Source organism: Sapajus apella, unplaced genomic scaffold (assembly GCF_009761245.1).
Source record: "Sapajus apella isolate SASKATOON/1434 unplaced genomic scaffold, GSC_monkey_1.0 scaffold30, whole genome shotgun sequence".
Taxonomy (NCBI): Eukaryota; Metazoa; Chordata; class Mammalia; order Primates; family Cebidae; genus Sapajus; species Sapajus apella.
The window spans coordinates 5,262,631-5,275,783 of record NW_022436970.1 but is presented as its reverse complement, the minus strand read 5'-3'; the positions used below and the strand labels follow the sequence as shown (position 1 = coordinate 5,275,783).

Below are 13,153 nucleotides of genomic sequence, written 5' to 3'. Positions count from 1 at the left end.
GATATGGTTGGCCTATATTTCCTAGTCTAAGCAGAAATCCCAATCCTTTATATTTTATATAGTGTTTTATCTTTTTAAAAGCTTTTTAAAACATTTGATGCAGAAATCCTAATCCCTTATATTTTATATTTTATGTCCTAAGCAGAAATCCCAATCCCTTATGTTTTATATCATGTTTTATCTTTTTAAAAGCTTTTTAAAACATTTGATGTTCTTTAAAAAGTAATATATTAATAATAATGTTACATTAAATTGACTCTCCCAAGGTCAGCAGCTTGTCAGTAGTAGAGGGAGAAGACTTAGGTCTTCAGCTTCTAATCTTGTCTCCTTTATATTTTTTGGTAACTCTCAACTATATTTCTATACATATGCCTTGAATATACATTTTATTTTTCAAATATGGCTTACTAGTTTTCTTATTGACCATTACCTCTCCTCCAAAGCATTACTGTCTGTCTTCTTAGTTCTGTTTGAGGTTATTTTTCTTCTACTTTAGCCTTTGTTCTAATGACCAGTTTGATACTGTGTGTATCAATTTACCAAAGACTTTGCCCCACAGATATAACTATATTGGGAACAACTAATCTTAGAAGCCATTCTCTCTGGATGCTTGGAGGACAGCTTTGTTCCTGGTATTTAATTATCTCCTTAAAATGGAAGGAATACTCAGGGAAAGAATAAAAGAAATATTTTTCAGAACACCAGTAAATAACATTGAATGCTATGAGATTGGAGAGAATGAGAACTGAGAAAAAGCCATTCTGTTTGTCAGGTAGTTCGTTGACAGGGTAACCATGTGATTTATTGTCTGACCTGGAACATTTTGGAAAGTGGAGGGGATGCTGTTAATAGTTACAGCACTGCAGCAAGTGTGAACTGGGAGTGTCCAGAGGAGTTGTCTGTGTTGACCCTAGTCTCAGTGACCTCAGGGACAGTAACATCATATACTATAATGCAGACAGGAGCGGGGAGTTAGTGACTGGGTAGTGAAAAGGTGGAGGCCTTGCAGTGTCAACTACTCCTTCAAAAAAAGTTGTCAGTAAAAGTTAAGCGGATAGAAGGTTTTCTAGGGGATGAAAAATGAAAATACTTATTTACTGTATATAGTAAACTGAGCCTTATAAAGATTTCACATTTATTTCTTTTTCCAAACTGCTAATTTGACTAACTGTAATAGAAAGTTATTTGCCTTACAGCCATCAAATGAAAAACCGAAATGCCCAGAACTCCCACCGTTTCCATCATGTTTATCTACGGTCCACTTCATTATATTTGTTGTGGTGCAAACAGTATTATTCATTGGTTATATCATGTATAGGTAAGTCTCTTGATAAAATTTGACCCAATATTTTTCTGTATCTGTTTAATTAGAAATACTCAACAAAGTTACCTATGTTCATAATACAATTTTCACCACCTATAAAATTAAGTTTATATAGAGCAAATGTGATTTCTCTTCATTTCAGTTCACATGAAGTGCATGTATAGAATATATGTTTATCTTAATGCATTGCATACTTCAGAAGGCATTAATATTAATTTTAAACAGTCCTATTTCTTTCCAAAGTTAAGTGTATGGAACTTCTTTCAGTGTTTGTTTCTTTTTTTCCTTAGGTCTCAGCAAGAAGCAGCTGCCAAAAAATTCTTTTGACTACCATTTTCATGTGTACATCATCTATTTGTGTACAAAATGTTGTCATTTTGAGGGAATTTAAGTATTTAAATTGCTTCATAGTCTAAATTATTAAATTTTTTAAATAAAATAACTGTTTAAACATTGATTTTCAGTTAAGAATAAACCTTAAAGCAAAGACAACCACATTTAAATTTGTTCACAGTATGTAAATCTGTTTAAATTTCAGTGAATTTCTGGTCAGTATAATGCAGCCACTGAGCAGAATATTGACCAGGAAGTAAGAGGGTAAATCAGAAAGTGGGGGCAACCCCTGGATATGAATGTTTCCCCCTAGATCTCCAATATTGCAGGTTTCCCTATGTAACATAAACACACTTGCGCTCATGCCTCCCAGAATATGAGGTCTAATTAAGAAGTCTCATCAGGTTTATTTTATAACCAAAGTCTTTTTAGAGGTCAGACTTCCTGATCAAAGACGGGGCCTGCCGTCCTTCCATCTTAATGTAACTCCCTTTGAAATTAAAGAATATTTTGTCTGAGAGCTTTAAGGATCTGGATAAAAGGCTTCAAAATGTTAAGTGAAATGTTTTTTTTTTCCTCTGATTATCAATGGTATATTTCACTTTTAAAGGAAATTTTAGAGGAAAATTAATAGCTGCTTTTTGCCTAAAACACCTTGTGGGTGAGAACATTCCTCTGAGAATGGCTTTTAATATTTCGCCTGGTAATGTATTCATTTCAGGATTGCCCGTGTTCTTGAATGTCTTCATTCCAGTGGTGTCAGGTCAATATTATGAAAATAAGTTTTGTATTTATATTTGTAACTTAAGGAATTTATTTCTCCCATTTACTACAGCATGTAAATTCAGCCCAAATTGCATGATCTGAGGATATTTGAAATTTACGAAACCTGCCACTACATTCTGGTTTAGGTTCAGTTACTCCAGGAGGCTGGGGTTAGTGACCATTTGCATCCTCTTTTAAATCAAGGTGGCTGTAGCAGAAGCAGTTTTGAGATTTTTGAAGGCAAAATTTGAAAAACAGTGAATACTTCGGATTGTTACCTTTTAGTGCAGAACAGAGGACATTGTGAAGCACTTGTTAGTAAACTTAACCTTGAAATGTCAGACTGGAAGGAGTTTTTATAGTCTTTGTGCATAGTTCTAGGTATTATAGAAACAGTCTGTAAATGACGTTTTAAGATGCAAATTAAATTTTGTTCACAGCTGATTTAGACTGATTTTTGCTGGCTTCAAAATACTCTGTTACCTAAAGTGGTTGTCTTTCATTTGCGATAGAATTCCAAACAATGCTATTTTATAAAATAGTACTGTTGAATTATTACAAGCCTCCCTCGGTTTGCTCTCAAATGTCATTTACAGATTGGGCTAACGACCTAAAATCTGTATAAAGACTTTGTGAAGAGCTCTGCATTATAGCAATACCAAATTAGTACTGTGTGTGCAAGCACTCTCGCGTTGCCTTTTGTGTTGCTGTTTATCCTAGAGCACTGAAAGAGAATATGCCAGTGATAACTCACTTCACTTCAGTCATTTCAACACAGAAAATGCGTCTCTAGTGTTTTTCTTTCGTAGTGTTAACATTTTGAAATTCATGTTTCAGAGGCTTCGTCATCACAGAATTTACTTATTCCATGAAAAAAAATACCTTCAGAAGAATATTTAAGTTATAGACTATGAAACTTGAGAAATCCTCTTGAGATAAAAGGCTGCCAAATTCAGTATTATAAAGTCTATGGTCATATGTGCCTGCGCATTAAAGGAATACCAGATTTATGCAATGTACATTTTTCAGGCTGAAATTCAAGGGGAATCATTCTGATCATTCTTACTACAAATGGAGATGGCTCTTAAGAAATAGCATGAGCATGAACCTTTTATCTTTTTTACTTAGTGATATACTTTGCTTGAAAATCGCTCAGTAAAGTAGTTCACACAGAATGTGTATCGTATTATTTGAAGTTTGTTTTTTCTAAAAATCATTGGCTTTAAGGAGCTCATTTCTGAACAAAAAGGTTTGCTCTGTGGAAAGATTAATCACTGCCAGGATTCTATTATTTCTGTACTGTTTCGTATAATTGAATTTGTTCACTTCTCTCACACCAGCAAGTGTTTTACAGGTGCCTTGGATTAAAACAAAATTGATTTTAAAATTTTTATGTAAGTCATTGTGTTTATGATGCCACTTTTAAAACGAAAATACAACTACATAATGGCTAATACCCTTATTTAATGTACCTATTTGTGTTCTAATAATTGTTTGAATGTTTTGTTCACTTTAAAACTTTACCATGAAGTCACAAACAGTAAACAAATTTTGTTATATATTAAAGGGACATCAGTGTTTCTCAAAGTATGATCCATGAGCCATCTGGGTCATGGAATGCTTGTTAAGAATACAGATTCCAGTGCCTGTTTCAGACCACTTGAATCAAATCTTAGGGGTGGGGCTTTGGGATGTCATTGTTCAATAGGCACCTCAGGAGATTCTGAGCACACCAGTGTTTAAGAACCACTAAAATGAGGAGTGGAAAAAAAAAATAGGTGTTTTGTTAATTTAAAGCTGAACTGAGAGGATAATATATTTTTATTGTCAATGACATTAACTGATGTGCACTGATTCTTTGATGCCTACAATTTAATTAATGTTCTTTTTATTAAAACTCTTGGTTCATGAGCAACTACACACTGAATCCAAATTATTACCTGTTGTTTTTTAGTATTTTGGTGATGGCTTTTAAACTTACGAGATCATCTCGAGATCATTCATGGTCAAGCCATGAAAACTCCCATTTTCAAGCCTACCTGCTAATGCTTTTTTGCCTTCCTAATTGTGATTATGGTAACATTTTATCTCAGACAGTTGTACTTTTTGATAACTTAGGGAAAATAGAAACTACTTGAACAAAGGATTGCCTGCCTCACTGCATTGCAGAGGTACAATTTTTGTAAAGAACATAAATAGCAGTTGTGAATATTAAGATGTGATTATCTTTCCCTGTCCATGTGCTTATCGAAAGAAGATAATGAACAAATGATTATACTGAGGATTTTTTTAAATTTATAAGATCTAATGTGAAATCCACACTTGGAACTTTTTAGATCTATATGTTGCCTGCTTAATATATTTCTTTTAATACATTACTTAAAGTTTAAAAGGGTTTTCTAGCCACTGTCAATTTCAATTGAATAACATTTTTGTCAAGTTTTTTTCCTGATTGTTATTTGATGCTAGCTGGAATTCAAGAAATGGCATTGACCTTATTCAAATAAAGAAATATTTTAGTAAATTTGCTTTTTCTTTCATTGATCGTGGATAATAATTTGCCATTTGTTTTCCAGACAGGCCCTGTATTGTGATAGTATTTCGTTTATCACATGCTTTGGGCTATGCCCTAGGTGTCCTGCTGCCTGCAGAGGGAGTACGTAGAAGCATGGCACGAGAACACAGAAATGGTCTTGGATAACTGTTTACCCTTTCTGGTAATGAAAGATACAAGTTAATTAAAACAATGTATTCGATGTTTTTACCTTTAATAACCAAATGATGGCAAAAGTGTAGTTAAGCTGGAACTCTTAGTCATTACTAATTAGTGGTAGTTTAAAAAATATTTTAATCTTTTTGGCAAATACAATTTAACCAAGTAATTCCAATTCTGAGAGTTAATGGGGTATAAAAATAAAAGAGTAGGGCTTTGAGGTTAGACAAGTCTAGGTTTGAATCTTGGTTCTGTCACTTACTGGAGGTGACCTTCAGTTTCCTTATAATACATCACGTGGCTATAAATGTAATAAAAGAGAGTCTTTATAAGGAGCCTTCAAAAAATAGTAGACTAATTGGCAAAGACAAATGCTGGATAAAATAAAATATTTAAGTACGTAGATGGGTTCGAAATTAATCAGAACTTAAAACCTGATCCGGGAGCCTACAGGTAGCAGAGAGTGGCAGAAACTAGACTATATATAGGCCCTAGATACTATCATTGAAAGTTATGTTTATTTGTGGCATTGAGGACACGGCTTTAGGCTTGGAAAACCCAGGGGCTTGAACTGAGATACTAGGATAAAGTGAGGACCCCGTAAGACTGCTCCTTAGTGGAAATGGGCTGAAAGGACCTCTTGCACCCATCCAACAGCTCAGAGAAGGCATAGGAAGCTTCTCTTCCTGGAGCTCTGGATAAAGGGACATTTTTTGTTAAGAAATTGAAGCCCCAGGTTTATGCTTTACCTACATGTGTAGAATTCTCTAAGTCAAAAACAATGTATAAATTAGTTCTAGTCTGGGAAGATCTGGAAGGCAAAACAAAACCACTCATTAGCAATAATTCCACAACAAAAGTACATTAGACAACCATAGGACAGACAGTCTTAAATAAAATGAACTTTAAAAATTATAAACCAAACCAGAAAAATGAAAGAGTGACAGTAGACGCAATAGTGAAACTTGGCAGCTCCAAGAATCTGAGATAATGGAACAGTTGGAAGAGGACAAATATGTACACTTGAAATGACTTTAAAAATACAGAAGAGTTAATGAAAAGACTGGTAATCATGAGGAAGGAATGAAACACTGAAAAATAAGACAGCTGGAGTTCCAAAGAACCACCCAAAACACAACTTCAGTATGGGAGGTGGGGATCAAATTTGGATACCAATTGGACAAAGCTCAAAAGAATTCTTGAATTAGAAGATAGATCTGCTGGGTACAGTGGCTCATGCCTGTAATCCCAGCTCATTGGGAGGCTGAGGCGGGTGGATCACAAGGTCAGGAGTTCAAGACCAGCCTTGCCAACATGGTGAAACCCCATCTCTAGTAAAAATTAAAAAAATTAGCCAGGTGTGGCAGCACACACCTGTAGTCCCAGCTACTCAAGAGGCTGAGGCAGGAGAATTGCTTGAATCTGGGAGGCAGAGGCTGCAGTGAGCCAAGATCGCACCACTGTGCTCCAGCCTGGGTGACAGAGCAAGACTCCATCTCAAAAAAAAAAAAAAAGATCTGAGCAAATTACTGAGAGTGTAACACAGATATTAGAATGACGAAAAATGCAATAAATTGGTAATCAGTGAAAAGGTACAACATCTAGTAGGAGTTCTAGAAGGAATAGGTAGAGTCATGATGAGGAACTGTTCAAAGGGGTAATAGCTGAGAATTTTTCAGAATTGACGCACACATGTATTTGAGTCTAAGGCAGGGTGGTAGGTTGGAGAAGCTTCCCACAGAAGATGTTGTCTGAGCCATGTGCTAAAATATGTGTAGCACAAGGGGGACTGGAAGAGAACTTACTCCACGCAGACAGAATAACATGAACAAAAGCACAGAGCTGAGAAATAGTGTAGTTTATGTGAGAACCTGTAAGCTATTCTGCTATGCTTGGGAAAATGATGGTTAGTGGGATATTCAGAGGCCAGATCCCAAGGCTCTGTAAAGGAGCTTGGACTTCATCCAGAGGGTAATGGAAGGCCATGAAAGCCTTAAGCAGAAAGCAATACTTGCATTTCAAACACTGCAGTCTCTGCTTCATGGAGAATGGATTGGAGAAAGGAGACCTGAGAGAGAGACCAGCCGCAGTGTTCCCGGTGAAAAATGGTGGCCCGAAAGAAGGCCAAAATTCTATAAATAGTAGCATTGGACAATTAGAGTTCGTTTGGGCTACTCTAACAAAATACCGTAAATGAGGTGGCTTATAAAAAACAAATTTATTACTCATTGTTCTGGAAGACTGGGAAATCAAAGATCAAGACTCTACCCTCATGCCCTAGTCACCTACAAAAGGTCCCACCTCTTAGTAGTCCCACCTTGGGAGTTAGGATTTCAACATAGGAGTTTTGGGACAGATGCAAACATTCAGACCATAGAAAGCATCTAATGACTATTTGAAGTGGGGAGTGACTGAGAAGGAAGAACGTAAGATGATACTCTGTTTCTGGCTTGTGGAATTGGATGGAAGGTGTCCTAAGACAGGGAACACGAGAAAAAGGATGGGAATTGAAGACAAGGGAAGAAGAGGTTGAGTTCCGTTTGGGACAGAGATTTTGATATAACTAGCCAATTAAAAATGGCCAGAACGCAATATAGGCTTGGAGTCAGGGCAGAGCCATGCCTCAATTTTTTATCTGTAAAATGGGGTGATAATTGAGATAACAGAGGACCATGGTTAGAGCTGAGGAACAAGATGCCTGTGCCCAACAAATGTGAGCTATTGTTATTCTATCCGTCTGAAAATCAGAAGAGAGAACTAACCCAGAACAGTACAACACAGGATTTTTGGCTCTTTCTCTACCTGCATAAGAGTTGTAAAAAAAAAAAAGAGAAACCGTCCTCCGCAGTGCTGAGTCCTATTCTGTTTCTCAGATCTCACAAGTAAGTCCAAAAGCTGCCTGGTTAGCCTCCACGTGGCATTTGCTCTTTCTGTTCTCTGAACTCCTGTGATGTGCACTGGGTGCTGTTCCTCCTGACAGCATCCCATGTTGGCCATTAACTGCTCTTTCTTCTGCATCTGCCATTTCTGCCATGTCAGCCCAGCAGTGGCACCATTTCCGCCATGTTACATCAGGCACACAGGCCCCACAGCTACTCAGGGGAGGGTTTCATTCTCCTGCCAGACACTGCAGCCACTTCTGCCATCTGGACCAGGCACCCTCATGACTGCCATCGCCCACAGAAGCAATGGAGGCTTCCAGGAGCCAGTCTGTGGGGTGATGTATTAGGTTCTTCAGAGAAACCTTTAAATACGTAGACACACACGTACATATACACATATACATGTAAAATAAGATATGGCTCACATGATTATGGAGGCTGAGAAGTCCCATGATCTGCTATCTGCAAGCTGGAGACCCAGAAAAGCCAGTTGTGTAGCCAGAGGCCTGAAAGCCAGAGCCGATGGTGTAGAGTCCATCTGAGCCTGAAGACCCTGAGTACCACGGGCATAGGAGGATCAGTGTTCTCAGCCCTAACAGCAAATCCAACCGTCCTCTGGCTTTCTGTTGTCTTCAGGCCCTCACAGATTGGATGATGCCCACCCACACTGAGGAGGACCATCTGCTTTCCTCAGTCGGCCAATTGAAATGCAAATCTCTTCCATGAACAGCCTCATGGGCACACCAGAAACATTGTTTAACCAGATAATCAAGTTGGCGTGTAAAATTAACCATCATGGGTAGTTTGTGGCCAAATAGAGAAGAATGACTTTCTCCCGCCTGCATGCTACTTTCTGTTAAGAAAATACTAAAGCAGTGATTCGTGGGCCCCAGTGTCAGAGTTCTCAGTGAGAATGGCTGTTACTATTTAATTAAAGGTCCATCTTTAGGAAATAGTCCTAATGGGTTCATGAGCCTTGACAGGGTGAACCTGAGTTAAAGACAGTACCAGAACTGCTCATGCCTCTGAGAACTAAGTCTTTGTAACTGAGACAAGCTTACTGTGTCTGCTCTGGCTGAGTCTCTCCTAAGAACCTCCTTAGTACTTAATGCAAATAGACTTATTGCTAGCCACACCACAGATGTTACAATTTGCCAAATATACCTGAATTCCAGGCATGAACATAGCTCAAACTGGTCAGCCCACTGTGTAAACAGTAAGTTAGTAAATTAATCTTCGGTTCCCAGTCCATCTTTTCCTTTCATGTAGAAACAGCATGGCAATTTACAACCAGATCATGGAAGCCAGTATGTCCTGCTGGAGAATAACAACCACCGAATTGCTTACCAACTCAGCACTCTACCAGCATGGAAGTTCTGTGGCAGAGAAGATACAGAATGGAATACAGTTATTACCTCACCAAAACGTGATGTCTGCGAACTGAAATAGACCAGTCACACAGTGTTGGCAAAAGAAATACATTAGGGGCCACGTGTGGTGGCTCACACCTGTAATCCCAGCTTTGGAAGGCCAAGGTGGGAGGATCACTCGAGCCCACAAGTTTGAGACCACCCTAGGCAACATAGCGAGACCTCATCTCTACAAAAAAAAAAAAAATTAAAAATTAGCCATGTGTGATGGTACATGCCTGCAGTCTCAGCTACTCAAGAGGCTGAGGCAGGAGGATCGCTTGAGCCCAGGAGGTTGAAGCTACAGTGAGCCATGATTATGCAGTCCAGCTTGGGTGACAGAGTGAGACGCTGTCACACACACAAGATTTTGAAACGGTCAGTATAACTGCTGAATATTTCTGGGAAACAAAAGAATCAGCCTGGGATACATTTCCTAAAATGGTCACTTGGGGAGACAAAGGATTGAGATGCTTTGAGTATCACAGAGTCACAAATGGTCTCACAACCTATCAGAAAACAACAGTCCAAAGCAGTACTGAAGAGACTCAGGTCCTGTAGCTCAATGAAAACCATACTGTCATGATTGGGGAAATTTTTTGCACAGCTGCTATATAGCCTTGAGTTTGTATCTACAAGAATATTAACCAATCCTATAGAAATAAAAAGAAACATGCCATTTGGCCTGGCATTTCAATACAGTTCATTATTTATTAAGTGTCTGTGGTGTACATGACACTCTATTAGGTAAAACACAAAGCACTAAAATGTCTCCAGTAGGCAGTTATTAGGATTAGGACTACGTATTTGCTTTGCTTTGTGGTTTCCATAATGTCCATCTATTTCCCAAGACTTTTTCCTCTTTTTATATTACCTCTTTTTACCAGTTAGAATAGAGGTTGAAAATCAATCCCAGTGAATCTCATCTCTAGGTCATCTCTACACTTAACCAATTAGCCGAGTGTGGTGACACATGCCTTGGCACTTGGTGACCTTTTTTTTCTTCCAGTTCTACTGACCTTCAGGAGCACAGAGGTTTAGCTGCATGGCTACCCATGAAATGTTGTGTCACCTGCTAAGAGGATATAACGACTGAGACAGGGCAACCTAATCACCATGATTTCCTTGGGGAAGGTCAAAAAAGAAATGATACCACTAGCCAGTTTTAATTACAGGAGCAAAACTAGGCATTTGATGTGAAAAAAAAATCCCAGGTGAAGGACCTAAATGGATTTATGCTGTTTGAATGTGATCTCTTTCTAAAATGTAATTCCACTAATGGGATTATTGCTTCTCTAGTAAATTCTTTGGGTCAGATACCATCAAATTTTTCAAGTTGAGTAGGTCACAACCAATCAGTGTTTACAAAAGTGGTCCATTAAATCAGAAGGAGGCATGATTTTAAAAACTATGGCAAGTAGTCTTGATCCTGGGAGCTGGCAAAGAAGGCAGCAACCACCATGGTGTGGATGTGTAAGTGCTAAGATGCTACTTCTGTTAAGGTGTCCAAGTTCTTGGCACTTTGAACAAAGAATTGGACAAAATGCACAAAGAAAGCAAGGAAAGAATAAAGCAACAAAAGCAGAGATTTATTGAAAACAAAAGTAGACTCCACAGACTGGGAGTGGCCCCAGCCTAGGGGCTCAAGAGCTCCTTTACCGAATTTTCTGGGGTTTAAATATCCTCTTGAGGTTTCCCATTAGTTACTTGGTGTACACCCTATGTAAATGAAGTAGTATGCAATCAATCTGATTGGTTGGCTGAAGTGAAGTTACAAGTTTACACCCTATGCAAGCATCTGATTGGTTGTGGAAAGCAACCAATCAGAGGCTGAAGTGAAGTTACAAAGTTACACGCCTATGCAAATTGGTTGCTTTCTGCAACCAATCAGAGATGCTTTCAATTTTCCACACAGAATCTGTTTGGGGGAGCAGAGAGTTGCAAAGGAAGTAAGGGAGTAGCCTCCAGTCCTTTTGTTACTTGGGTGTGGAAAGTTGGGGTTTTCCTTTTGTTTTAGGAAGTCAACATTAATTGGCCATAGATTCCCTGCCTCCAGACCTTATTCTCCTGCCTCACTTCTGCCTGAAGATAACTCTCCAAGTGCCTCCATCATCCCAGGTAGTATCGTGAGTACTTTCATTGAAGGCAAATTGCTCAAAAATAAGCCATTAGATCTAGTGGCAATCATTCATTCATTGTTTTCTCTAAGATTTTTTCGGACCACGTACTATGTACCAAGCATGATCTCAGAGATGAGGATGCAAAGGTGAACAAAATTGCACTGGTCTCTGTCATGGAGCTTACATTCCAATGGAGTCAGTGGAAAAGAAACAACTAAATCAATGAAAATACAATTTCAGGTAGAGTGCAGTGGTATGAAGAAGAATAGAATAGGATAGAGGATTAAAAGGTGGAGTAGTGGAGGCAGGGCGTCTTAGGACGGCCGGGAAGTCCCTCTAAGAAGGTTAAATGTGAACAGAAGCCTGAATTATGCAAAGGTGAGCCACCTGGAGATATGGAAGAGTAAGACCAGGAGGTTCCAGGAGGACACAGGTGGGAGCAAGCTTGGTTTAAAGGAAAATGAGGACATGAATGTGATTAGAATACAATGAGCAAAGAGAGTGTAGCTGAGGAGGCTGGCAGTGAGGCAGTAGTCTATCTTGCACGGCCTTGCAGGCCACAGAGAGGAGTGGAGATTCTATGCAAGAAAGTTGGGAGCCATGGGATGGGGACACCTAGAGGTTCCATTCATGAATCCAGGGCATTGACTTCTCCTTATGAAGGAATGGAAGATTCTACCACCATTTCTACAAGATTCTACAGCCAGGGGTGGTGGCTCACACTTATGATCCCAGTGCTTTGAGAGGCTGAGGCAGACAGATTGCTTGAGGTTAGGAGTTCAAGACCAGACTGGCCAATATGGCAAAACCCTGTCTCAACCAAAAATACAGAAAATAGCCAGATGTGGTGGCGCACACCTGTAATCCCAGCTACTCGGGAGGCGGAGGCAGGAGAATCGCTTGAACCTGGGAGGCGGGGGTTGCAGTGAGCTGTGATCCTGCCCCTGCGCTATAGCCTGGATGACAGAGCGATACAGTGAGGCTGTCTCAAAAAAAAAAAAAAAGTCTACACACAGCAGCTAGCAGCTCCTGGATGTCCAAGGGCAAAGGCCATTGGAATAAATCAAGGAATAAAAAGTGTTATAAGTCATGACCTCATTCTCAATGGAATTACCTGTTGAGGAAATAATAATAAATATATTTGATTTCATAAAACAAAGCACTATCAGGAGGCCTTTTGTGGCCACACTGGTGCAGTTACCACTTAAAAGTCCCCATAATGCGTGACACCCCCTCCTTCTAACCCGTCCACATAAACATAGATTCAGAAAAGGACTGGACAGGGAGACACGCCTTTACTCATGGGTGCTGGGGTTTAGAAATTGACATGCTTACTGTTAATAATATTTCCTAATTCCTCATAAAATGGAATTTTTAGAATAGATTTTATAATAAATCTAAATAGATTTTATAATAAATCTAAATTTTAGAATAGACAGAAACAAATAATTACTTGTAATAAAATGTAGAAGAGCTAGAAACACAAGGCTGTGGCTTTTATTTCATGGTTTGAAAAGTTCTATGAGACAACATTAATTAGTATCATTCCTCAATGGACATGCAACATAGTTTATTATAAACAGTAATTTAGAGATAATGATGTGAAC

General features: G+C 38.8%; 1 protein-coding gene across 1 annotated transcript in view; it reads left to right on the top strand.

Moving 5' to 3' along the window:
- LMAN1 (lectin, mannose binding 1) overlaps window positions 1–4,946 on the top strand; it is a 28,916-nt gene extending 23,970 nt beyond the window's left edge. The window contains exons 12-13 of the mRNA XM_032293648.1: window positions 1,197–1,318; window positions 1,615–4,946. Coding sequence (XP_032149539.1) covers window positions 1,197–1,318; window positions 1,615–1,651 — 159 coding nt within the window. The 3' untranslated portion in view covers window positions 1,652–4,946. The remainder of the gene's footprint in view (window positions 1–1,196; window positions 1,319–1,614) is intronic.
- The last annotated feature ends 8,207 nt before the right edge of the window (window positions 4,947–13,153 follow it).